The sequence below is a fragment of the Pempheris klunzingeri genome, chromosome 13 (assembly GCF_042242105.1).
Source record: "Pempheris klunzingeri isolate RE-2024b chromosome 13, fPemKlu1.hap1, whole genome shotgun sequence".
In the NCBI taxonomy this organism is placed as follows: domain Eukaryota; kingdom Metazoa; phylum Chordata; class Actinopteri; order Acropomatiformes; family Pempheridae; genus Pempheris; species Pempheris klunzingeri.
The window spans coordinates 3,607,106-3,631,482 of NC_092024.1; the positions used below are offsets into that span (position 1 = coordinate 3,607,106).

The 24,377-nt window shown below is 42.5% G+C and overlaps 2 protein-coding genes across 3 annotated transcripts in view; one reads left to right on the forward strand and one right to left on the reverse strand.

Annotated features, from left to right (window-relative positions):
* Nucleotides 1-2,405: 2,405 nt before the first annotated feature.
* On the forward strand, nt 2,406-5,117 carry LOC139212464 (interferon-inducible GTPase 5-like). Its single transcript, XM_070843011.1, has 3 exons — nt 2,406-2,561; nt 3,002-3,568; nt 4,089-5,117. The coding sequence occupies exons 2-3, from the start codon at nt 3,019-3,021 to the stop codon at nt 4,721-4,723; spliced, it is 1,185 nt and encodes a 394-aa protein (XP_070699112.1). The 5' UTR covers nt 2,406-2,561; nt 3,002-3,018; the 3' UTR covers nt 4,724-5,117.
* A 1,349-nt stretch (nt 5,118-6,466) lies between these two features.
* The window catches only part of daam2 (dishevelled associated activator of morphogenesis 2), a 91,795-nt gene continuing 73,884 nt past the window's right edge, over nt 6,467-24,377 (reverse strand). For both annotated transcript variants that reach the window (XM_070842201.1, XM_070842200.1), the window contains 9 exons: nt 23,423-23,507; nt 22,939-23,045; nt 21,706-21,794; nt 19,351-19,519; nt 18,338-18,445; nt 18,010-18,070; nt 17,478-17,609; nt 11,010-11,180; nt 6,467-10,910 (listed from right to left, as the gene is read on the reverse strand). In XM_070842201.1, coding sequence (XP_070698302.1) covers nt 10,698-10,910; nt 11,010-11,180; nt 17,478-17,609; nt 18,010-18,070; nt 18,338-18,445; nt 19,351-19,519; nt 21,706-21,794; nt 22,939-23,045; nt 23,423-23,507 — 1,135 coding nt within the window. In that variant the 3' untranslated portion in view covers nt 6,467-10,697. The remainder of the gene's footprint in view (nt 10,911-11,009; nt 11,181-17,477; nt 17,610-18,009; nt 18,071-18,337; nt 18,446-19,350; nt 19,520-21,705; nt 21,795-22,938; nt 23,046-23,422; nt 23,508-24,377) is intronic.

Sequence of the window (24,377 nt, forward strand, 5' to 3'; positions counted from 1 at the left end):
GGCAGACTAAACCATTTTGCGCCTCCAAGAAGGGGCCCCCAGAATGTCCAATATGTTGGGAGGACTTTGACATAAAGTTCATTCTCTCAGTTGATGTTATCAATATATTTTAAATAAATTATGACACCAATTAATTGGAGGGCCCAATTCATTCAAAATGAAAACATCACAAAAAATATATAAATATATCAGGATTTTCATGGGCCCCTCTCCCTACTCGGGCCCTGGGTAGTCAGGTCCACTTTTCCCCCCACTACCACGCCCATGACCATAATGCTTGCCATATTTGTTTTTGAGGCAACAGTTTAATCACCTTTGACACATAGGTCTTAGTCTCAGTATTCGTTCTCCCTCTGTTCACCAAAACCTTTCTGCTGTCCCTTTCCTGGCAGAACCAGCCAGTGGTGCAGGATTTTTCTCATGGGTGGAACGATACAGGCTATACAAGCATGCAGAAGTAGTTTGTTCCCCAGTTCATCAGCAACAAAACACCAAACAAAACAAACACAATCTTTGACCTGAACTTCCTCTTATCCCAGCCAAAATATTCATTTAGTTTGCCCATAGCAGTGGGAGTTCATACACTACTCACAAAAAGTTAGGGATATTCGACTTTCAGGTGAAATTTATGGAAAATGTAAAAAGTGAATGCTACAGTGATATTATATCATGAAAGTAGGGTATTTAAGTAGGTCATTTCTTCATCTTAAACAATTTATTGAAAGAAAAGCTAACAACAGTGGTAGGTATACCACAACAAAACATTTCAGTGTCTCAATAAATTGGGATGTGGCCAAAGGACGTCCACTCCTCTCCTTTCTGTGACTCTTCCAGTCTCTGTATCACTGTTACAACCTCCTGATGACACTCTGTGACCCTCTAAGCTCAGTGAACACCTCCGTCTGAGGACTTCCTGTTTGAAGCCTCCAGTGTTGAGGTGCTGCTGATCAATTGTTAGGTGTCGTCTCGTCGAAAAGTTTTTTTTTTCACTTTTTCTACATGGAACATGCTGGATGTCAGATTTTATTTACCATTACACTGCAACACTTTTAATGTTGGTCAGTTTCATGTGAACCACAGATATTCAGAGCACAGGCAGTGGGAAGTGAACAGACAGGTTGTAAAACTGAAAGTGTAACAGACAAAAAACAAATTCCTTCTTTGAAAGTCAGGGTTAGGGGGGTGGAGATATCTTCAGTTTTGTGATCTTAACCAAGAGAAGCTGAATTAGGAAACCTTGTTGACTTGATCTATGTTCTCATTCATAGTCATTACACAAGCATTTAGTAGGTGTGTGTGTACATGATCCGTTTCTGCATTCCTTTCCTGGATAAACCGGTGATGCAAAGAAGATGAGCCTATAATTTTCTCATGGGTGGAACAAGTATGCAGAAGCAAGTCTGCTCTACAATTCATCAGCCACAAACCATCAAACAAAACAAACACAATCTTTGACCTGAACGGAACCAGCAGACGAGGTCAGTGAGCTAAATGAAGTGCCAGGAGGAGGACAGAGAAGATCACTATCTGATGATTACTTCACAGTGTCTCTGAAGGGACTTGGGAACTGACCACTGACCAACAAGAAGACCGTCCTAAGCCATCACAAACACCAGATGAAGGTCGCTCGGCTGAAATGTAGCTGTTGAATAAAGTCACCATAAGTGTTGGTAGTGTGCAGGAGCTTATCTTTTTCTCTGAACCAATGCTTTATCTCCTCCAGACCTGCCTGAATATAGGCGTGTACGCCATGATCCACACAGTGACTGACTCATTTCTTAAGACATGACTGAAGCAGTGGTGGTGGCACAGCTTAACTCCACAAACAGAATTATTTGACAGAACAGAAGCTAAGTCTACTCAAATGCACATTTCTTGAGAGAATTATATTATATATTATATTATATTCTGCTATTTAATTTTTCTAATTCTTAACTGTGTGCTTTTATTTTTCTATCTGTCCCTTTGAGCTGCTGTAACAGCAAAGTTTCCCCACTGAGGGATCAATAAATAAATATCTATCTATCTATCTAGAATTACAGAAATTAGGACAGCATGGTGGTGTGGTGGTCTGCACTGTTGCCTGTTGTTTGAATCCAGGTTTGAACTGTATGGAGTTTGCTTGTTCTCCCCAAGCTAGCGTGGGTTCTCTCCGGGTTCCCCAGCTTCCTCCCACAATCCAAAGACATGCACGTTAGGTTAATTGGTGACTCTAAATTGCCCGCAGGTGTGAGTGTGAGGGTGAGTGTTTGTCTGTCCCTATGTGTTGGCCCTGTGACTGACTGGTGACCAGTCCAGGGTGACCCCGCCTCTCACCCAATGTCTGCTGGGATTGGCAGAAATGAACAAAGCAACTTTCATTTTCATTGGCCACAATCTGAAGGATAATAAACTGGACGAACTGGTTATACTTCTTCATGGTGTTTATAATGAGCTGACTAGAGACAGAATGTACAGTGAGCTTGTCTTGGAGCTAAATATCAACATTTATTGAGACTCAAAGAGAGAAATCGTATATTTACAACAAATCTCATCTGTTTCAACATCAGGAAGAGTTCTGTGTAAGTAGCTTCTGATATTTAAAGATTCCAAAAACGTCATGTTGTCCTTGTGATAGCCGACTCTGAAGCACGAGAGTGAGGTCGTTTTTCCATCCTGTGTTTATCACCACTGTTTTGTTCAATGTTGCTTTTGTTTTTCACACCAATTAAATCATATCTTTGCCTCAATTCTGAGCAAGAAATTGGAAATTTTAAGCAAATTGTTTTTATAAGCATTTTTTTTATATAAATGATTTCTATACAAGGAACAACATTCTTCTTCTTCTTCTTCCTCTTATTATTATTATAAATCTCCTTTAGATTTATAGAGAACCTGCGGTGACCTTTTTTAGTATTTTTGGAAAAGTTTAGCTTTGCAATGCTATTCAAGCAATGGTTTGTACGTCTTAGTACGCAAAAAAATGACTCAAAGTGCTACTTCTACTTCTCTTTTAACCCAGATCATCCAAGGATCACCATGGATAATCAATATGACTCCCTAAATAATGAAGTTAAAGAAGCTTTACAAAACAGTGATCAAGCCTTAGCTGTTGCAAAGATCCAGGAGTACTTGGATGAGCAGAACAATATTCCACTGAATATTGCCATCACAGGAGAGTCTGGCTCTGGTAAATCCACCTTTGTTAATGCCTTTAGAGGCGTCGACGACAGTGATGAGGGAGCTGCCCCCACTGGTTGTGTAGAAACCACCATGGAGGTCACACCATACCCCCACCCAAACTATCCCAATGTTACACTGTGGGATCTTCCTGGTATGGGCACTGATAAGTTTCCAGCTGACAAGTACCTGGAGCATGTGGGATTTGAAAAGTTTGACTTCTTCATCATCATCTCAGCTAGTCGCTTCAAAGAAAATGATACGAAACTTGCTCAGGAGATTCAGAAGATGGGGAAAAAGTTCTACTTTGTTCGCTCAAAGATAGACAATGATTTACGAGCTGAAAGGAGGAAGAAGGGCTTCAATGAAGAGAAGACTCTTACAGAGATCAGGGAAAACTGCTTTGAAGGTAAGTAACTTATGGAATAATTCATAATAATGGGACGATAATAGTAATAACTGGATTTCCATTATTGAAAACTGACCAGACTCTTAGTCTGCTGTGCTCAGTTTGCAGTCTGAAGAACAGAACAGCTTGTGTGCTTCACTGTTGCCTTTAGCGTCTTTGTGTTACCAGGAGTTGGTGTGAATGAGGAAAAACCAATAGTTGATTCAGGATATTTTCAGTGAGGGAGGAACGGTCGGCCTAGTGAAGGGCTGCAGGAGGTCACATGCTCAACAGATCTGCTTATGACATCATAAGGGGAGCCAAATCTAAATGGAGTGTTTTCACACACATTTACTGAAAGATGGAGCAGGAGAAACAGAGAAAGGACAGTCTGGAGGCACAGCAGGGACACACATTTATGTTGAAAAGACATTAAAAAGTGGATTTTGCGTAATATAAAAGTGCACATTACTTTATAAATTCAAAACATTGAATTGCTTTAATAATATATAACTAATGGTCATATCATTTATTCCTTCAGGTCTTCATGGTGACTCTCCACAAGTCTTCCTGATGTCCAGCTTCGATCTCAAACTGTACGACTTCTCTCTCTTACATGAGACACTGGAGAAACAGCTTCCTTCACACAAGAGGAACGCTCTGCTGTTTGCCATGCCCAACACCAGCCTGGAGATCATCAACAAGAAGAAAGAGGTTTTCCAGGCCCAAATAAAATACTACGCCACTACATCTGCAGTTGGAGCAGCAGTACCAATCCCTGGGTTGTCTATTAGTGTGGACTTAGCCTTGCTGGTTGGTGCTCTTACACATTACGTAATTGGCTTTGGTCTTGATGTCAAGTCACTACAGAGACTTGCTGATAATTCACAGGTGCCACTGAAGGATCTGATTGATGTCATCATTTCACCACTGACTGCAAAAAAAATTACCCCTGATCTTGTCATGAAGCTTCTTTGTCAATGTGCAAGTATAGCTGCATTAATGGTAGCAGAGGAAGGATCCAGATTCATTCCAATAATTGGAATCCCAGCAGCAATAGCTCTCTCTTTTACCACGACCAACAGAGCTCTCAGTAGTTTCCTCGACATGCTTGCTGAGGATGCACACAGAATATTTAAAAAGGCCCTGAGCACTCAGTGTGATACTGTACAGTGAATGACATTTAATGGCACACTTTTAACTGCAGTGTACAAAAGAGGTTTGGATTTATGTTTTTGACGCATTTGTAATTTTCAAGTGCTGCAGAAAGACATCTTGGTAATCTGGCTACACTTTTCAATACTTTGGACAAATAAGTCATTGTTGGGTTTCTATTTAGATATTATAATTGTGTTGAAATTAATCAATCATTAAGAAATTGTTCAATCAATCAATGAATTAATCTTTCACTAAAAATCCTCATTAGAATGAGCTGAAATTGGCTGTTTGTGTTTTATGGTGAATTAGTCATGAAGAGTTTCTGTATCCTTAATAAATTCATAGTTACAACAGTTTCAGGTTCTCTATCATGTCATGAGAGAAGGACAGAATAAAAGAAACACGATTTCTTCTTTTTCTTCTTCTCTGTTTTATTTCAGAGTTCTAGACCAACAGTGAGGAATACTGTTGTGTCTTGTTGGTGCCTGTAAACGGTTGTGATGAGTGTCTGCTGACCTCCAGTGGTCACAGTGAGGAACTACAACACAACAGCCACTGCACCATACAACACATTCCAACACAAGGTCAGCTACCTCCACACCTCCACATTCTTCAGAGGACGTAACACAAACATTTCATCCACCTCCATTTGAATGTGTGGTGGGCAGAACACTAGAAGCTCCACTCTTTTATTCAGAAAGTCTTCACTGGCTGTATTAGAATGAGACTCTGACCATCTGCTGTCAGTCTGAACTTACCTACTATTAATGTTGAAATTGAATCACTTTAATGTCTCTGCTACATTTCTCCATGTGTTTGAAATATCAGTGGAATGACGCCTGTATCCATATAGTCTTTCTTCTGTTTGTGCAAATCTAAACAGATTAAATAGACTACAGCAGGAGTGTCCAAACTTTTTTCACTGAGGGCCACATACAGAAAAACATACAAAGGGCTGCTCACTAGCAGCAGCACCAGCATCAGAGAGGGAAGCTTGAAATAGTCTGTGCTAGAGCCCTGGTGCTCGAATCAAACAGCCTTACCTCCACTTTCTTGCCCCTCGGCGGACACCATAGATTCCTTTGCGCTCCCAGCTGGAGCCGTCGTACCTCCACAGCCGCAGCCTCAAAGCTTGTCCCATTTAAGTCCCATCATGCCAACTGCACCTGGCAGAGCTTCAGAAACATCCTCCCCCGTCGTGGTGCTCTTTAGACTGCTAACATGAAGCAGCTCCTCCGTAATGTAAAAGTGATCTTCATTAGTTATTAGCTGTGCTCTCATCGCACACCGCGTCTGAAACTTTCTACACTCACTTTCTCTCTTATGTTTCTTTAATTCCACCATTTTGGGTTACCTGTAGCACATTTCTTCTTCTATTATTCATTTTATAGAGAGGCTTCCCTCGTTCAAGACCGTTACTCCACCTAGTGGTGAGACTAAGAAGTACAATACAGTCCAGTGCAGGTTCCATGTGTGGGCCGTGTTCCAATACATTTTTAGAATTTCCTGCGGGCCAATGAAAATTGGACCACGGGCCGCAGTTGGCCCGCGGACCATAGTTTGGACACCCCTGGACTACAGACTAAAGCTGCAGCTGCAGCTTCATGTGTCCTTTTTAAGCAGGTAACACTGCGCTCTATAAAACATCGGAAACTAGTGGAGAGATGATGTCAACTGTTATCTTTATTTAGCAACACACCCTAACATTCACCTTAATAAATGATTGTGAGGAAAAGAATAAAGAGTCAGTTGTCAGGGACAAAAGTTTATTGTAACCCTACAAAAGACACAGGGTGAGAAAAAATACAAAACAAAAATAAAATTATAGAAATGAAAAAAAAAAAAGATTCTCATTCTTATACAAGTCTCAACACTATCCATCATACACGGACCACAGTTTAATTATTCATATTTTTAATATAACATTTTGTTGTAATGCTGTGTGTACATACAAAATATAGTAAACTAAATAAGGCAAATAAATAGAGGTACAATTTACAGGAAAATGGAACATTCCTCAATGTTTTAATCTTTTTTTTTAATCTTATCTCAAACATCAACAACGGTGTACAAAATGCTTTTTTTTTTTCCAACTGTACATCTTTCGGTGGAGGATACTTTTCTTTCCAACCATAAAAATACTGACTCCTCACAATTATACAACCTCTAAAACTGGGTGCAACTTTTCTCAGGCAGTACAAATTGTCGTGTAACAGGTGTGTTCCATATTGCAAGCAATTTTCTAAGAAAGGTTAAAGTCAACACGTCACACTTTGTGCACCCTCCTTTAGGCATGCAGGTCGACGAAGTGCGTGATTTGACAGAAACGTGGCGGAGTCAGAAAACATTCCCCCTTTTTCTTTTTTTTTTCTTTTACACACCAAAGCAGGCGACACGGGCAGGTGAGGATTTCAAACTCTATACCCTCCTATTAACGTACGAGTTTCACCTCTTTGTGTCGGCGTCCCCACAAATCCCAACAGTTAATGTGTTTCCAGCGGCCCGGCTGGAGACCCCAGCCTCACTTGCCCTTTTTTCACTCTTCTTCACACCATGCTTTTTTTTTTTTGCACCACTCTTTCGTTGCACCCTTTTCATTTCTAGAGGGACCTAAGCCCTCAGAATGGTGCTGCAAATGGAAATGTCCCATAATAAAAGTGCATTGAACAAGCTACTCATTTCATTCCTCTGATTTCCATCTGTACACTCCAAAATCAGCCAGTCAATGGCCAAATAAACATCCAAACATGTAACAACATAAACATGTAATAATACTGACAATGTTGCAAAACCCCTCAGTAAATAGTCTGCACTACAATACGGGTTAAAGCTCTGGAGTAAGAGTTTAAAGGGGCTGCCAAAGTCTAATGTACTAACTCTGATTAACTTGAAAGACAAAGGAGCAGAGGTTAGGAAATAGAATAGCTCAAATGTACATGAGATGCTGGTTAAAGAATAAGCAATCATATGTCAGTTTCCCCTCAGGACTTCATAGACTTTTCTGATTTTTCAAAGTGTCTGAAAGTTTGAATCTATTTGGTTTTCTGGCTAATCTCTAAAGTGTGGGAACTCAAAGATCCTCTCTGCACTCACATCGTTTCGACCTCACATCAGCTTCTCTCTGCTTCATTTTAGAGGAAACATTAAAGGAATTATCCCCTGGAAACTTTTACTGTTATATTTAACGTTTAATGCTGTTTTAAAAAGGAAACTTTGGTGAGTTATTGTGCCTGGAGCTGCTGGGGTCGAGTGCCACGTGATCTGAGCTGGAACACAAAGTATCTGCAACCACAAGGTGGCGCCAATTAGCCTGATTCCAGCCGTCAGCTGTGTTTCACTTGCAAACACTGAACAGTGGAAAGCCACAAGCACAAAACACAATAATGGGAATGGTACATGTGAGAAAACAGGGTCAGAGGCACTTAAAGGTGAAAATGAAAATGTCCAGACAAACTGGCATATCCATTACTACCGTAGAGATCTTCATGATCATGGGTGTTCAGTGATAGGTCTATAATTTGATCGGAAACACTGTAAATAAAAAAACAAACTGATAATAATCCAATAATCCAACAGTGGAAATGTCTCCTTCTTGGTTTTGTAAGAACACTGTAAATACACCAAGTGCTTATTGAGTCAAGCTCAGGAGCAGATTTACGCTACGTAATAAGGATCCATTTCAAAACATAAAGCTGTTTGTTTCCCTCTTCTAATTCTGGATTATTAGAGAACATGCAGAAATTATGTGCACATCTTTTTTTTCCAATGTAGTCTGAAGTTCAGTCTTCCCACTCCCCCTGGACACCTCACTTCTGGCTCTATATGGTACTACAGTCACCACTCATGCAGATGGAATGCCTTAAACGGGTCATCGAAGAACAAAACAGATGATTACAAAGACAACGATACCAGGATAGTTCTTTTAATCTCCTCATTCCCTCTAAGGATTGACCAGGAGTGGCTCCCTCCCCTGCAGCCTTTGTCCCCTGCTGAAGCTTTAGGATTAAAATTATTTGACCTAGGATGGCATCTGACTCTGGTTGGCGACAGGTTGCCCATAGTAACAGGCCCTAGCCATGAGAAAACAAAGGTGTGGGAGAAGGTGGAAGGAAAGATGGAGGTGAGGATGGTGTCCTATGATGCTCTCTGAGGCTGCTGTCCTCCCGTCAGTGTGCACCATTAAATCGAGCCCTCTGAGAATATCTGCACCCTATGAAAGCCTTCCTGCAATAACAGACTCATCACATGGTGTGGTCTGAGATCACAACGTCAACAGAAATGAAAACACACAGAAATACTGTATGATGAGCCATGAGTGCTTATCAAGCGCTAGTTTAACTTGAAATCCTCCTCTGAACTGTCTGTCCAGCGACCACATGTTAGCACCAGTGGAACAGATCCTACAGACACTATGGATGAGAGTCATTCAAGGCCCAACGAGAACTGCTGCACAGCACCCTTTTGGCTCCTACTGTGGGTGCACATGGCCTGCAATTTAGGTGCAGCCGATGGAGCAGACTGCACGTTCAGAGCAGGGACAGCACTGGCCATTAAATGCCGATTGTGCCTTTAAGTTTCAATGTCTATATTCCATTCCTTCATTATCTTTTATAGATAAAGGTAATTGAAGTACAGAGAGGGCTTTTTTCCAGAGGACACTGTGGACCAGCTCGAAGACAATGGAGTGTAAGGTTTGTCAGAAAAGCTACAGTGCAAACAAGACATACGGGTGTGAAAAGGACAAGCAACTGTCTTTTTTACATAAAGCGCAAAATGTATAGAAATTCACTTCAACAGCAATGTGAACTTGCAACACCAACAAATAATGCATTGCGTGTACAAAACCCCCAAAATGTCATGAAAACATAAAAAAAAAAACCTCTACATCTTTGCAATTAGCTTGTCTGCATCTAAATATAAATATATATCAACGCCTAATTGCAGTATGTTTTGTATTAATACATTTACATTTGTTTTCTCTTTGCTTTGGCACTGATTAATGCCAGAACAATGTTGAAAGCATTGAGGAGGGTAGGTGAGGCTCGACCCTTGTGGCACAGTCATCTTTTTGTCAGGCGGATCAGGTCGTTCTTTCCTTGAGAAGAGTTGCACCCACTGAAGCTGCAGCTCGGGGGTGCACGCACGTCCTTCCTGGGAATGCTGTGTGCTGGAGGCCAGCGGGATGAATCCTCTGCTTTGAAGCGATAACCCTCCCGTCGAGTGCCCTTCCTCACTCTCGCAGAAGCCCGCAAAGCATTCTGGTGCAGCGAAGGAAGATCATGAAAATCCATCTATTCTGTGGCTGAAACATCTCTTTTCTGGGGGACACTTGAAGCAACCATGACTATGGAGGTTATGGCTTAGTTCCCCCTTCCCATCTTCTTTTTCTTTTTTTTTTTTTTTCTTTCTTTTGTTTTTCTAAAAATCTGCCTGAAGTCCTTTTTCCAATCCTTTCTCTTGGCCTCGTGCCTGTGTATGTACAGTGTGACTGGCTGATCCCAGTGTCCTGTGTGTTTTTGAGCAAAAAAAAAAGAAAAGAAAGGGCTGCGCCTGCACTGGGGAGCTTGTTGAGGAACTGCGAAAGGTTTGTGAGGAAAAAAAGAGCAGTGAAAAACAAGGGGTGATAGTGAGCTGGAAGCGTGGGCACAGTGTTAAAAGGATATGGCCAAAAGATATGGGATAATGTGTCACAGTGGTCTGTCTGTCCGTCCGTCCATCCATCCCAACTGTTCTTCTTCCAGCTCAGGAGACCACACAACGCCCAGGACAAACGGGTAGGAAATAGCTTTACAAGACCAGAGGAGAGAGGTGCTTCCTTCAGAACGGCGTGGCTGTCCACACATGTCGCTACATGTCCACTTCAGCCGTTATTAACACCCCCTCCAATGTCAGTGGTCACTGTTTGACGACCTGGACTAAAGGTGTTCAGAGATCCACACCACGGCAGAATTTAGGTGTCTAGTGTTTGTTTTTCCTTCCTTTTTTCCCCGACCTAGTAGTTGACCTTGGTGACAGCTCGTTCGCGGCCCCCTCCCTCCACCAGCTGGTTGACGGAGCGCTTGCGGTTGCGCTTGAATTTGTTCAGGTCCTTGTCGAAGACCTCACCGGAACGCAGTGCCGACACCAGGTCGTCAAACTCCCCGCCGACCTCATCTGAGGCCCCGCTTTTCTTGGCCCGCCGCTCCCGCTCCCTCTGCTCCTTGAGCTGGAAAATGAAGGCAGGATGTTATAGAACACAGACACAAATAAATCAGAAGTTATTTGTCGGTTATTCTGTCTTTTTTCCTCTGAACGTGCGCCTCACCATGGCCTCCATTCGTGCCCTCCTCTCCTCCTCATCTTTACGCCGCTGCATGTTCTCCAGGTCTTGCCGTGCTTCGCTGAAAGACTGCAGGAAGGTGTCGAAGATACCGAAGAACTCATCAGGCTGCATCCTCCTTTCTTCCTCCCCAAAGTGCTTCAGAGATTTGGTAAACTGCACAGAGTAAAACACATTTAACTTTAATTGTACTGACTGAACTCCGCTATGGGCCAGACTGCTTATAACTTCCTCTTGTGGTGGAAGGCACATGTGAGCATTTGCTCGAATACATCTGCTAGTATGCATGCTTGATGTTCTCAAAAACTGTAAGAGCACACACACACACACACACACACACACAGTAGGAGAAGGACTGCATGATTTGACCACCGTATGTCCACCCTGTTCAGTCCAAGCTGTCCAGTGCTCTGTGCCAGCAGAGCCTGCAGCTAAACCTGCTCTAAATTCCCACACACACACACACAGTTGCAAGGCCCAGCCAATATAATGTGATGCCAGAGTACAATATCATTGCTACATAAAGGTCAGAGTCAGGTGTTTCTAAAGACCAAATCGACTCAGTGTCTCACTAAAAGGCTTCAGCTGAACATCAGGACAGCATCATGACCGTGCGTGGAGCTCCTCGGCCCCTAAATGTTCCACTGGGGAGCTCAGCTAAAGCTTTTTTTTTTTTTTTTTTTTTACTGCTGGCTTCAGCTGAAAACAAGGCTGATGAGAGTAGAGTTAGTGGGCCTGGACACCAGGACAGAGGTGGGTGATTGTCTCTGCAGAAAAATACTGATCAGAGCAGCTTTAAATTAGAAGCACTTACAGTGCAGATCGGCTGCTATCAGAGGGTTTTCTTCCCCTTTCTGTTTTGGAATGTTTAAACAACAAGGCCTACGCAGCATTTAACCCTTTAACCCTTAACATTTTGACTCACTATATCGTATTGAAAACATGTTTTACTTACAACATCTCAACCGTTTGGTAGAGGCTAATATTTAAAAAAATGTGGGGTCTGCTCATAAAAGAAACATTTTTGTCATTAGTGCCCCAAGGAAATAAAATATATAAAGAATACATTTTTTCATTGCTTTTTTTCTTAGTGAATACATATCTAAGATTTGGATAAACATGTAAACTGTTTGGTACATGAGAGCATGACCGCTGCACCACTGAATGAAAGAACATGAAAATGAAAATATGGCTGCTAATGAACATTCTTTGTCTTTTCCACCAATGCTGTCTGTACATGTGTAAAAATGATCCTTAAAATGGGCAGAGTGGAGCTTTCAGTGGATTTAAAAGCATAGCAAGCACATTATTCAATTAATTGCGATAATAATAATAATACTGTACATCTATTATAATATAATATACTGTATGTTCAGAAGTAAATAACTGTGCTAGCATCTGGCTGCGTCACCCTGCAGTCAGTCTCAAGATGAAACATGCCTCCGGTCCCTTCTGTACTGTACTACTCTGCTCTATTCTTATCAGATGTTGGAGGAAAGTCACAGAAAACATCGCATCACTGTAGTTTATAGGAGGCCAGCATACTGTGTGTGGCTCAAGTGTTGTGATTTGAAGGAGCTGTCGCTTGCTCTTTTCTGAGGACACAAAATCATCCTGTCATTATGGGCTGGTCACCATGGCAACCCCCACCATCATCTCTCTCCCTCCTGTAATTATGTGTCTGGTCAAATCTGTTTCCTCTTGTCCCCTCGGGTTTGATTTAAGTGAATAAACATGCACGCACACACGCATGCACTCACGCGCATACGCAGAAATGGAGAATGCGAAGTCACACAGATTTAGCTCATCTCGCACAGACACACAAACACTGCCGCACTCTGTCAGAGGTTAATTATCTTTTTGTGCTCCTGAGTATCTAATCTGCCCCTGCTGTTTGTGTTCAAAGTACCATGGATGCTGACTGGAGACAATGTCGAGCACTTTGATTAAAGTTGTTAAAACCCCCTGACGGTTTCAGAACGGCTCTGGTTAACACATCGCGGAACTGGTCTTGCTTGGGACTTTCTAGAAAAAAAAACCCCACTGTTTAAATCCTGCCAATTATGCAGAAGTATTGTGAATGCTGTGTGTGAGAACTAGCCAATTACACACGTGGACAAAATTGTTGGTACCCCTCTGTTAATGAAAGAAAAACCCACAATGGTCACTGAAATCACTTGAAACTTACAAAAGTAACAATAAATGAAAATTTACTGGAAATTAACCATTGAAAATCAGCCATTACTTTTGAATTGTGGTTCAACAGAAATATTTAAAAAAACAAACTAATGAAACAGGCCTGGACAAAAATGATGGTACCTCTATAAAAGATTGAAAATAATTTGACCAGAGGGACATGTTTAACTCAGGTGTGTCCTTTAATTGGCATCACAGGTGTCTTCAAACTCATAATCAGTCAGTCTGCCTATTTAAAGGGTGACAAATAGTCACTGTGCTGTTTGGTGACATGGTGTGTACCACACTGAACATGGACCACAGAAAGCGAAGGAGAGAGTTGTCTCAGGAGATTAGAAAGAAAATTATAGACAAGCATGTTAAAGGTAAAGGCTATAAGACCATCTCCAAGCAGCTTGATGTTCCTGTGACAACAGTGGCACATGTTATTCAGAAGTTTAAGATCCATGGGACTGTAGCCAACCTCCCTGGACGTGGCCGCAAGAGGAAAATTGATGAGAAATTGAAGAGACGGATAGTTCGAATGGTATCCAAAGAGCCCAGAACAACCTCCAAAGAAATTAAAGGTGAACTCCAAGGCCAAGGTACATCAGTGTCAGATCGCACCATTCGTCGTTGTTTGAGTCAAAGTGGACTTCATGGGAGACGACCAAGGAGGACACCACTGTTGAAAGCAAATCATAAAAAAGCGAGACTGGAATTCGCGAAAATGCATATTGACAAGCCACAAAGCTTCTGGGAGAATGTCCTTTGGACAGATGAGACAAAACTGGAGCTTTTTGGTAAGGCACATCAACTCTATGTTCATAGACGCAAAAATGAAGCATACCAAGAAAAGAACACTGTCCCTACTGTGAAACATGGAGGAGGCTCGGTTATGTTCTGGGGCTGCTTTGCTGCATCTGGCACAGGGTGTCTTGAATCTGTGCAAGGTACAATGAAATCTCAAGACTATCAAGGCATTCTGGAGAGAAATGTGCTGCCTAGTGTCAGAAAGCTTGGTCTCAGTCATAGGTCATGGGTCTTCCAACAGGATAACGACCCAAAACACACAGCCAAAAACACCCAAGAATGGCTAAGAGAAAAGCATTGGACTATTCTGAAGTGGCCTTCTATGAGCCCAGATCTAAATCCCATTGAACATCTGTGGAAGGAGCTGAAACATGCCATCTGGAGAAGACACCCTTCAAACCTGAGACAACTGGAGCAGTTTGCTCACGAGGAGTGGGCCAAAATACCTGTTGACAGGTGCAGAAGTCTCATTGACAGTTACAGAAATCGTTTGATTGCAGTGATTGCCTCAAAAGGTTGTGCAACAAAATATTAAGTTATGGGTACCATCATTTTTGTCCAGGCCTGTTTCATTAGTTTGTTTTTTTAAATAATTCTGTTGAACAACAATTCAAAAGTAATGGCTGATTTTGATTGTTTAATTTTCAATAAATTTTTATTTATTGTTACTTTTGTAAGTTTCAAGTGATTTCAGTGACCATTGTGGGTTTTTCTTTCATTAACAGAGGGGTACCAACAATTTTGTCCACGTGTGTAACTAAACCGCCTCTATTTAGAAACAACATGAAGGACGTAATTTCTTGTCATCCAGCACAAAGACCTTGTGCAGGGGGGTCAGGGATGTCCTCAGAGAATCAGTGTGCCCTTATGGTTACTTCTGTTTTTATCTGACGCCTCACCCTCCATGGACACTAATACTAGTATGGATTAGCAGCCATGGGATGGTAGGTGTAATGAAAGCGGGCAGGTGGGAAATACGTTTTGGAAACTGGCACTGAGCTTAGAAAGAAAAATATGCAGAGCTGCAGAGCTTTGCTCAGAGGCAACTGTGGAAAAGGATCAATATTTTAAATGGTGCAGCACAGATGGTCAGATGGTCCATTGGGGTGAAAATCAAACATTTAACTTTTAAAATGAGATATTCGGGGTTTTTTTGCAAGTTTTTGTCAATTTACTGCAAATAACACATACTTGTTACTTCCATTAACTATTCACTGGAGTAAACCATTCTCATTTTCCCCACACAGCAGGGCCAAGGCTCTTGCTCTTGGGGAGGCAACACTGGTCAGTTGGTTGTTCAGTGCAGCGACACTTTAGTCCAGATTGAAATATCTCACTAACCAGCGGACATGTGGCAATGAAAAGACGTTCCCATCAGCCTCAGCTGTACTCCGTGATTAGGGCCACTGAGCGGATGGTGAACGCAGCAACACTAAACCTGCTCATTTCCAACGTGTCAGCATTGGTGTTGTGAGCATGTTAGCATCCACATGTTAGCAGCTAGGTGAAAGATTATGGCAGTTATAACTGCATGATCCTGCTATGATAAAAAAATAACTTAGACAATAACAGAAGCAGACATGACGCATGCAATCTTAGATTAGCCAGTTCAGGCACCAGTCTCCACAGGTTAACTGTCAGGCTGTACTGAAAAGAAGTGAAACTACGATGGCTGCCTGCAAGATGGGAATAACATTTATGAAATCATTGAGGTCCGCTTGAAAAATATTTGGCAGCAATGACAAGTTTTACATAATTCAAATGAAATGGCTTCAAATATTCAGACACACCGGTTTGCATCAGGCAGACTGATACATTAGTGCTGTTTTCATTGTTCCAACCTTTCTCCTAAAAAGTATTTTATTAGCCAAATTCACAAGCTGGACTTCTTTAGGCCACATTTACCATTGTACTTATTCTGCCTTTTATCTTCATATGTTCCCTTCCAACGGCACAGGTGGCGATGGCGTGTCTTCCAGCACTCCCTGCTCAGCTGTTTTTCTCTTTTATTCTTGGAGTGAGACTGAATCTTGCATTGTCTGCGAACATGTCTGTGAACATGTCGAAAGTGTGGGTGTGTGGATGTGTTGCTGAGGATAAACCCAACCAATCTCTCTGGATAAGAGGAAAATCCCTTCTCTCTGGAAACCTCTGTCCCAATAACCCAATGACCTTGGACAACTGTAATCCTTTGTAATGTATGTAGTAGTGTCTGTCAAGGGTGTGTGTGCGTCTGTCTGTCTCTCTCCTCTCTCACAGATATGCATACACACATGTTTGCTGCTATGGAGCTATACGAACCTCACCGGACTGCCTGCTCTGTTCAGCTCTTAAGTGAAAAGCAGAGCGCAGGCCCACACTCCCATATTTGTATTCCACTGGAAACCTAACGGAGCGTCAGAGAGCCTTGACAGGCACTGAGTTAATACGTCAGACTCCCCGTTTACCAACCACACACACACACACACACACACACACACACACACACACACACACACACACACACACACACACACACACACACACACACACACACACACACAGAGTCGTGTTAGGAAAAGTGTGTGTTTACAGTCTGGGCCGGTGAACACAGGTTCTTTTGTTTTACAGCAGTAACCGGTGCCCTGCTCCTCCCGTTCTTTTCCCATGACGTCCCAACTGGCCAGTTTTCCCTCCAACTTCTTCCCGACCTCCTCCTTGAACAAATAATTAAGTAGAGGGGAGGCTCTGAATGAAACCCAAAGGCGCTTCCTCCATTCTTTCTCTCTCTCTCTCCCTCCCCAATCTGTTGGCTCTTTTTTTAAGCGAGAATTTAAGCCATTTGGACATTTAGCATCATTACGTCAATTGTTTTGGGAAAAGACAAGCCTTGTAATAAAGTAGAATGTAATCTGAGCTAATGTGACCACTGAACGCAGTCTGCAAGATTTAAATGTGTCAGCAAAAGGATGGTGCATGTCCAAAAGAGAACTGAAGGTCTGCAAATTAAATAACATGTTCACATAAATCTTTTCAACACGGCCTCAGTGTGGGATTCCCACAGCCCCACTGATAACTTCAGCTTACATACTTCCTATCATCCATCAGTACATGAGCCAGCAGGGTTCAAAAGGCCATTTGTCCCAGTGGTACAAAAAGGGAGAGTGTGGATTTAAAACACTAACTCAAAGAGACGCACACAAAGAGAGGATGAGGGGGGAATCCACGGTAATCTTTCAATGCTGGGTTTCCCCCAGCGCTGCTGAAGTCATCACACTGGACTAAGAGGGATGTACAGAGGCTTCATGGATTCTCCCTTCTGTCTGTCTCGTTTCCTCTCTCCTCTTCTGCCTGACATGAAGGTTTGGCAGGGAGGACAGCTAGCAGAGGATGTACTAAAGCCACCCACATGGACATATGAACTGGCAGTATGATCCCTCACATTGACTGTTCACTGTGCAACTGAGTGGTTAAGCCATTAGCTACCTTGTCCTTGGCTTCACTCAGCTGGTCCTCCAGTTCAGAGAAGCTGAAGCCAGCCACGGTGATGAAGTCACCGATCACAGCCACAAACTTATCCCCACGTTCCCTCGTCCTGCTCTGCTGGTAGTGCAGCTCCTGGAGGAACAGACAAGAGAAGTGTGATTTTCAAAACAAGAATAGTAGTTTCACATACTTCAAATAAAACAGAGGACAGAGGAATCAGTCATTTTTCCTTTAAGCTAAGGGAGGAACATTGATTAAAGGTGATGATGTGAAAGTTCCTCAGTTACAGAAAACCATGACGAAGCAGCAGGTCTCTGTGAAGTGTAACATGTATCCGTGGCTTCATATGTGCGTGCACATCAGCCCTCGTTTCTGTGTGTGGCCACAAATGTGACATTTGCCGCTCCATGTCAGCGGGGAGCGTTACCAGCGTTTAAACACCTCACCCTGCTGTCCATCTGCACGAAAGCATAATTACAGACAGGAGAAGAACCAGTGGGAGGGAACGTGACACAAACGCATAACAACTCACCGCCTCCAGAGCCTTCAGTCCACTTTTGATATTGTGCACCTCTTTTTCCAGCTCTGCCAAACTAGTGAGAGGACAGAAAAAAAAGCAGCTATGGAGACTGTCTTTGTCTGTTCTCTTGTTTAGGGTGCAATTTGTGTCCTGAAGTCTCAGAATCTGCTGTGCAAAAGAACTTCAACATCAGAATTAAAATAACCTACTTCACATCTTTTTTTTTTTTTACCCAAGTATCATCTGTTGGTTTTGCAATACTTAAAACCACATGCACATAGGGCTGACAGCGTGCTCCGCTCTGGTGGAAGCGTTTTTCCCGGAAATGTTTTGCACTCACTTGACTTTGGCAGCCTCCGGTACACTGCTGAGGTCCTGCTGGATGTGCAGTGTGTCAGGGTAGTTCTTCTCAAAGATCATGATCAGGTAGTGCAACATGGTGATGCTCCTGTTGAAGCACAAGTGTAGACAAAAGTTTCTTTTAACAAAAGTAGACTAGGAAACACTGCTTCTTGCAGAGCTGCTTATTAAAAGGATTGTCTTTAATACTTGAATCCTCTGCTGTTCTGCTCTGTTTCATCTCTTTATTATTACTTTACATGTTTTCACTGGAAATCCCACATATTGTTAATATCAGGGGAAGCTGCTGTAGATATACCACCATTTGGCATGTTGGTGGTACTATGAATGTTCCAACAACCCTTTTCTTTAATCAAAAATGTGTTTTGATTTTGCTTAGGTTTTCTGCCTCCATTAAAAAAAACCCAAAACACAACAATACAGGACACAGGTCCTATACACAGACTGACGGAGAAGAATCAGGGCATAGAAGGATCATGATGAGACATTTTTAGCCTTAATAATGTCAACAAATCTACTGTTATTATAAGCTTTCTTTTGGCATTTTCTTTTTTTTAGTTTTGGCACTACAATTCCCATCATGCTTTGAGTGAAATAGAATAGAATAAAAAGAGAAGACGTAACATTGCAGTGTAGTTTGCCTTCGCCCAATACTGTTGACACTTTAAAGCCATGGAAAGTCATACTGCATGAGCTGCACTTTGTCCCGTTTCACCATAAAATGTAGTAAAACTACAGGAAATCAACCAACTGCAATAACTTTGATAGTGAATTCTAAATGTGAGTATGAGTTAAGAGCAAATGTGTGCACATGGGAGAAACTGAGAAGGTAGCACTGGAAACTTGTACTGCTGGAATAAGTTGCACTGATTCCAGCAGTACATGTATAACATCTGCAAATTCCTAGTTGGCTAAATTATGACACCGAGATGAACAGCATTTATACAGGATGCTTCCATCTTTAAGATGCTACGGCCACATCTGACATCCCACCTGTCTATGCTGGACTTGGTGTCAGCGATCTTGTTGAGACTGGAGACCTTGAAGCCGTAGGCGTTGCCTCTCTGGCCCTTGTTCATGAAGTTGCCGAAGGCCAGCACCACCTCCAGTATCTGAGTCAGCCTCTTGCTCCGGACCACCTCCTTGGATGCATTCAGGATGGCTGGTGGAAAATGGAGAGAAGGAAGCAGCTGGAGAGATCATATAGTCGGTGATTGATTCGGGTGCACTTTGCTTCGAGCGTCACCTTTTATGTTACATAAGGAACTGGCCTTTTTCCATTCCCTTCCAATCTGTTTCTCTACTCAGCCCCCATGGACACACATGCAAACTAAAGCCTCAGGTGTACGTGGTCCAACGGTTCCCATCCCTCCCTTCATTTTTACCATCATTCATAATGATTGATCAATATTCCCCACAACAAGTGGGCAGCTCAGTGGGGAAACCCATCAAGTCCTTCCATCCATCCATAAAACAGCAGGGAGAGGGGAATATTCCAAACACAAGCCCATGCTGTCTGCTTCTTTCCCCCTGAGAACAGACTCGTCTGGCACAATGCAGGTGGTTCCCCCTCTCTGCAGAGGAAACCTCAGTGTGAATGTGAAAATCATTAACAAACTGTTGTTATTGTTGCAGTTCTTTCTGCTGAGATACAGCATGTGAACTATTCCTCTGGCTCTGCTGACGGTGTTCTGCTGGATGCAGATTTCTTCTGAAATGTTTCTCCTGAACATGCTGGGTGGTCCAGGAAAATATAGTCTCATCTAGAGTCTATGACAAAGTAACATGAATAATAAAAGGGGATGAGAACTTTATTATGGGCACTGATGAACAGTGTGGTCTGGGAACGGTTCTGGGATCCAACAAGAAAGATTCTGGAGGCCTGAATCTGTCCTCAAACTCAGAGGATTATTCCTCCGCTCGTACTTTCTTTCCATTCACGGTAGCCAGTAATGTGTGTCAGAAAACGCATATTATTTGATCTCAAACTAGAAGGGATAGACTGTCTGACAAAAGAGCTACAGCACACACGGGGCTAAACTGTCAGTCAGCACTCGCAGCAAATAAAACAGTGCTGGCACAAACAGTGTAACATGCTCATCAAAGCAGAGAAAGTCATTTAGACCAGCGAAGGAGTTTCTTTCAAGTAACTCTGGTTCAGACCTATGACAGCTCAGCCATGACACACCCATGTGGACACACACACACACACACATGTCTATGGACCTCATTGGAAGCCTTTTCACCGAGTCTTTGAAGTGAGCTGCAGTGTTTACGAGAGGCTCTCCCCTCTCAACGTGGGCCAGCTTTCCAAAACAGCCTCCTTGGTAACCTGGAAGCTGGCTGGAAGGGAAAAACTACACAGGGCCAATATACAGTTGGCCACCCGCTCTCACCGTGCACCCGCACTTGCACACTCATTGTGAAAAGCCCTGGTCAGAGTCTTCAAAAGCTGATGACATTTTTAGTGCCTGAAACAATCTTTTACCCCTTGGCATGTACTGTAAGCGTGTCCAATCAGCTGAATGTGGTGTGCTCTAAAAGCATGTTCTTTCAAATACAATCTTCTGTTTCACTTGTGTGTGACGGTGAAAATTTTAAACCATGTGAAGAGTGTGCAGAAGAAGAACGTCGACTAATATTCCCGACAAAGATTCTGTTATCCTGTCTTTTTCTTCACCAGTCAACACATCCCATGAAAAGAACAAAACCAACAACGGGCCTCATTGCAAGAAGCGAAGCGGACGACACATCGCTGGCAGCTGCACTGCTAATGGAATCATTTACAACAAACATCAAAGTGGTTCTCGAACATTACTTCTTTATTATGAGCTAAGTTTCTCACACAAGGAGTGAAACAGACCTCCTGTCTGCTGGCTATGCTAATGATCTTGTCAGCAGGTGACATTCATCAGACTGAGTTTGGTGACGTGGACACTGAGGATCAGAATACCAAAATGTTAGTGCATGAGTTTCTCAATACTTCCCTAACCTAAAGTCAAATCCCTTTGTTCCTTCCTGAATTATATTTTTTTAAAAAGGCTCAGTAAAGTAGTTTTTAATGAGCACTGGCCAAATAGGAGAATTGGGGACTATTTACAGTGGCGGATTAATCCATATTTGGTGCTCCAGTGAGTATTTGAGGCAGCAGGACGATGTATGTGGGATTGAGTCAAACTAAACGTTGTGTGTGTAGCTGTGTGTGTTCATGGTAATGAAGGAACATGTCGCCCAGTGTAACACTGTGGCTCTTATGTAGTTTTTAAGATCTCAGGTTTATATTGCCAGCATGAACACTGAGAGTTAGGCTCCATGTCTTTTAGTGGCCTCCAAGGTCTTTGTCCTTACCTTCAACCTTGGGCTTGGTTTCAGCTAGCCGCTCTGCAAACTTCTTCTTGAAGAACAGAGCCTGCAGCCTCTGCTGGTAGTGGTCAATTCTGGTGAGGCAAAGAGAAAGGTAGAAAAGAGGAGGAAATGGAAAAGAGCATAAAGGGAAGTGAGTTACATTTGTCTCCATGGGGGTGTAAATTCAAAGCGAGCGATCACCCAATCGTAAAAAAAAACTCCCTCTCTCAGTTTTCACAGGCCTTTTATCATCTAATAGGCTCCCACCTTGTTGGAGAGTTGACAAGGGGGAGGGAGTGGGAATTTCAAAGAGGGACCATAGATATCAAATGGCAAAAAAAGGAAATAACTAAATCCCAGACGTATTCGTCAGACCAAAGGAGATGTGGTCAAAAGCAAAGAAGGTGGACGGGGTAATATTTCACGAAAGGAAATGAAAAGGTTTAATTATCTTGTACAAACAGTGCAGAATCTGAGAAAGGATGGAACGCAGAAAAAAAAAAGCGCCGATTTGAAACGTCCCCGCTCTGTGATGTGACGGGAGTCCTCAAAGGGCAGCCATGACTTCTCTTCTCGGCTAAATGATGAATCACCTTGAGATTTGAGGTTTGTTCTTGTATCCCAGCCCTCCCATGCTGCTTCTCATTCTTTTTGACCAGACATTATGATTTGCAATATTTTCGGATGGATTTTTACTCTCGATTCTGCACAAAATCTGTACGCCATAGAGCAGGGGTGTCAAACTCACTTTAGTTCAGGGGCCACATGAAGCCCAAATTGATCTCAAGTGGGCCGGACCAGTAAAATCACAGTATAACAACCTAGAAATAACAACAACTCCAAATTTGTCCCTTTGTTTTAGTGCAAAAAAGCACAAGTACATTCCGAAAATGTTCACATTTACTTTGTCTTTTTACAAACATTATGAACGACCTGAAATGTGTCTTTTTGGCCGTTTTTGGCCCGTGGGCCGTATGTTTGACACCCCTGCCACAGAGTGTCAGACACTACATGATGCAAACATATCACATCTGTTTTAGCACACTGATTTTTGTGTGACATGATATATTCCATCATCACCATCTGTGACATTCTAACAACTTATATAATGTAGTCAAGCCCTGGAAATAGCAGATCTGTGCACTGCAGTGCTTTTCTGATGGTGTAGCAGACAACAGAAACCAGATACCTCTGTATCTGGGGGTTGTTGGGGGTAAGTAATGTAGCCCTGTGTACCTGCTCATCTCAAAGAGGAAGCGATCAGCCCGGGCCATCCGCTCCAGCTCATGTTTGTGCTCCTCCAGGAGATCAATGTCACTTTTCTCTGGGACAAACTTCAGCAGCTGCAAAGACGCACAGAACGTTAATCCTAATGCTAAAAGCTGGCTGTGGAGCAAAGTCAGATGTGTCAACTGTTTTTCAGGAAATTCTGTATAAGAATTTTAAGAAAAATGTTGATTAGCTTCATTACTTTAGCTGTAACATTTGTTTATTCCTCTAAAAATACATTGAAAAGTTTCAGGCCCCTTACAGATCAGGATGTTTGCTTTCTGCTTCCCTGTCAGAGATCTGTAATATCACTTTAGACTATGGACATCAAACCTCTTTGAAGAACAATAGATCATCAGTTTTCTCTCACTGCCAATAAAATCCATGCACATGCTGTTTTTACCTACTCAAACACAATGCTGCTGATGATTCATCAAACACTGAACTGTACCTGCTCCAACATATCTTTGGCCAGCTCTTCTCTCTCATCCATCTCTAGGATCGCCCTCTTGATCTCCTCATTGCTCATTTTTAACCTGCAAGGGAGGAAAAGCTCAGTGAAAGTTGCTCTAATCACATTCTTCTTTTATTAGATGTAATGAGTTGTCACATTACATATAAAATAGAAAATACAGACAGCTGTGAGTTGGCTGATAGTGACACTGATTATCCTGGTCTGGACCAGTGTCAGCCCCGGGAGCACTGCCAGCTGTGTGCAGTGCATCTGATCAGTGTTAAGTGTTAAGTGTGCCGGGCTGTGATCAATAACAGCTTTGTTAGTCTGTGCACCAAAGCCTTATTGACCAACTGCTGACCCCATTTGGGTCTGGTTTGTACCCTCAGGACATTTGCTATTGACACGAGAGCGAGTTCAGGGGCCGCACTGCAGTTTGGACAGACAGAGAAAGGTTTCAGGAAGCCTGTTTATTGATCTGTAAAGGAGGAGGAGGGACCTCAAATTCTCTGAAGGGCTTTGGATCGTTGCTGTTAGTAGACATACAAATGGTGACCATATTGTTGGATGGATCTGTAATGATGACAGCTGATTCTGGTTCAGATTTAGTGCGACTCAAAGCCCCTCGGGATAGGGGTGGCGAGGTGGGGGTTAATCTGTCTTTATTTAAAGTTTACATGCTGGATAAAGGCAAACCAGAGCTGAACCTTAGCCAATTCCACTCTAAATTAAAACAGGTGTATTGTAGTATGTGTGTTTTACTGTACTTCCATATCTATAGTGTGTATTTTACACTGGAAATGGAAACGGGAAAGAAGATGAAAACTAGCAATAGTTATAAACTCACTGTGCGGCATCAGTTTCGTGCTATTAACTTTGTTAAATAAGATTTAAATAAACCTGGACACTCACTGTGGAACTTGAATGTTAAAAGATACACACAAAAAATCTG

Excerpts from the sequence above, each read along its gene's own strand:
- LOC139212464 (XM_070843011.1), top strand. The coding sequence starts at position 3,019 with ATGGATAATCAATATGACTCCCTAAATAATGAAGTTAAAGAAGCTTTA. Across the intron at positions 3,569-4,088 it reads CAGGGAAAACTGCTTTGAAG|GTCTTCATGGTGACTCTCCA; the intron begins GTAAGTAACTTA and ends TTATTCCTTCAG.